This window comes from Tribolium madens, unplaced genomic scaffold, assembly GCF_015345945.1.
Source record: "Tribolium madens isolate multiple individuals breed KSU strain unplaced genomic scaffold, Tmad_KSU_1.1 Scaffold_97;HRSCAF=244;Tcas5.2_LG3a, whole genome shotgun sequence".
Taxonomy (NCBI): domain Eukaryota; kingdom Metazoa; phylum Arthropoda; class Insecta; order Coleoptera; family Tenebrionidae; genus Tribolium; species Tribolium madens.
In genome coordinates this window covers 13433981-13435534 of record NW_025401069.1, presented here as the reverse complement: position 1 = coordinate 13435534, position 1554 = coordinate 13433981, and the positions used below count along the sequence as shown (strand labels likewise).

Genomic DNA, 1554 nt, shown 5'->3' with positions numbered 1-1554 from the left:
AAAATATAAAATACTGTTTTGGAATATCAAGAATTACGATTAAAAAAATGCGTAGCCAATTATTTCAAAATTAAATTTTTTTGTGCAATCTTAAATAAATAAAAAAAATTGTTTGATAAGTAAAAATTCTCTCATTCTTGCACAAATTTTAATCTTTTTTTTAGATTCCATAACTTTATCGATTCGATAAATTCAACATTCCGAACTTCTGCAATATTATTGTCCAAAAAAAGGCTATTTTACAATGTATTGAAAAAGTTATTGAAACGATTCACAATTATCAATATGATATTTATATAGGATGATTCATGTGCGACGAGTAATACATTAATTAATTCTGCTTATCTTTTGAACCTTCTTTGAACAAATTTCATACTTCAAAAAATTTTTGTCACTTGGCGTAAGTAAGCAGTATTTTGTGGGTCGTAGTTTCATATGAATCACTCTGTATATTTATCAGCACTATTATTGGTTTAAATGTTTATTACACGTTGGACAATGAGAATATTAATTTAATTTTTCTTGAATTTTAATCGATTACAACAATTGCAAACTGCCTCCAGTTGGTATTTTTAAGTGCCCCAAAATAGCCCCCATTTCCCTTGCATGTTCAAAGCTTTTATGAAGTTGTTCATCGAATAAAATCTGACTTTAACACCGACATTCCCTTTACAACAATAGATCAACTTCTTTGATCAATTTGCCAAGTATCTAAATAACTTGTAACGATTAAAATTTTTCTACCAAGTGTCCCCATTTAAATAAAATTTATGAAGCGCCGAGTCACTACTTACAAATTTTAATTACCTTTTTCTCCACAATGTATTATTGTAGACTTCGCCCTCCTCATCAGTAAAACTGTCATTACAGGCATCTTCGGTGCTGTCTTGTGCACAAGCACAGTTTTTAACGTTGCCATTTTCAGCCGAATTTTGAATATCAGTGAAGATATTGCCGTTTTTCAGGGCTGAAACTTTCCGACCGAGGGTTTCTAGATTGTCCTCGTCGCTGAAATCCCTCCGGGTGGCGTCGTTCCGGTTGAGGGTGTCCTCGAGCGACTCGGAGTGTCTCCGACTGAAGACCTCGACCTCTGTGTCATGGCTATCGGTCACGTATCTCAACTGCACATTTCCATTGCCGCCCTCTTCCCGAAGAACCACCCTCTGGGGCACCTTCTTCGAGACAATGCACACCGGGAGGTCAAAACTCGGACTCAACTCAGTTTCACTTAAATCCATCGAATCAGTCTGAGTCTCTGCATCAACACTCCGGTTAGAACTCTTCGAATTGCGAGGCGACCCGGAATTTGTCCGGTAATGACGTTTCCGGAACTTTTGGCCCGATTCCGGGGCTTTCACCGGAGTCGTCTACAACAAATTAGGAACAAATAGTTGAAACTCTAAATTTCGTGTTTATTCTAATCTTTTTTAGTAACGTTGCATCTTTAAAATCACTTTTAATGTCTTAAATTAAAAAAAAAATAATCAAATTCATCGTTTATGTTATTCTATTGTTCAAATTAATTCAAAATTAAGCTTTTTAGTAAAAATTCCT

The 1554-nt window shown here is 34.9% G+C and overlaps 1 protein-coding gene across 4 annotated transcripts in view; it reads right to left on the bottom strand.

Moving 5' to 3' along the window:
• The window catches only part of LOC123014138 (mitogen-activated protein kinase kinase kinase 13-A), an 18045-nt gene that overhangs the window by 2484 nt on the left and 14007 nt on the right, over positions 1-1554 (bottom strand). For all 4 annotated transcript variants that reach the window (XM_044413052.1, XM_044413051.1, XM_044413054.1 and 1 more), the window contains one exon: positions 808-1367. In XM_044413052.1, the coding sequence (XP_044268987.1) occupies positions 808-1367 (560 nt within the window). The remainder of the gene's footprint in view (positions 1-807; positions 1368-1554) is intronic.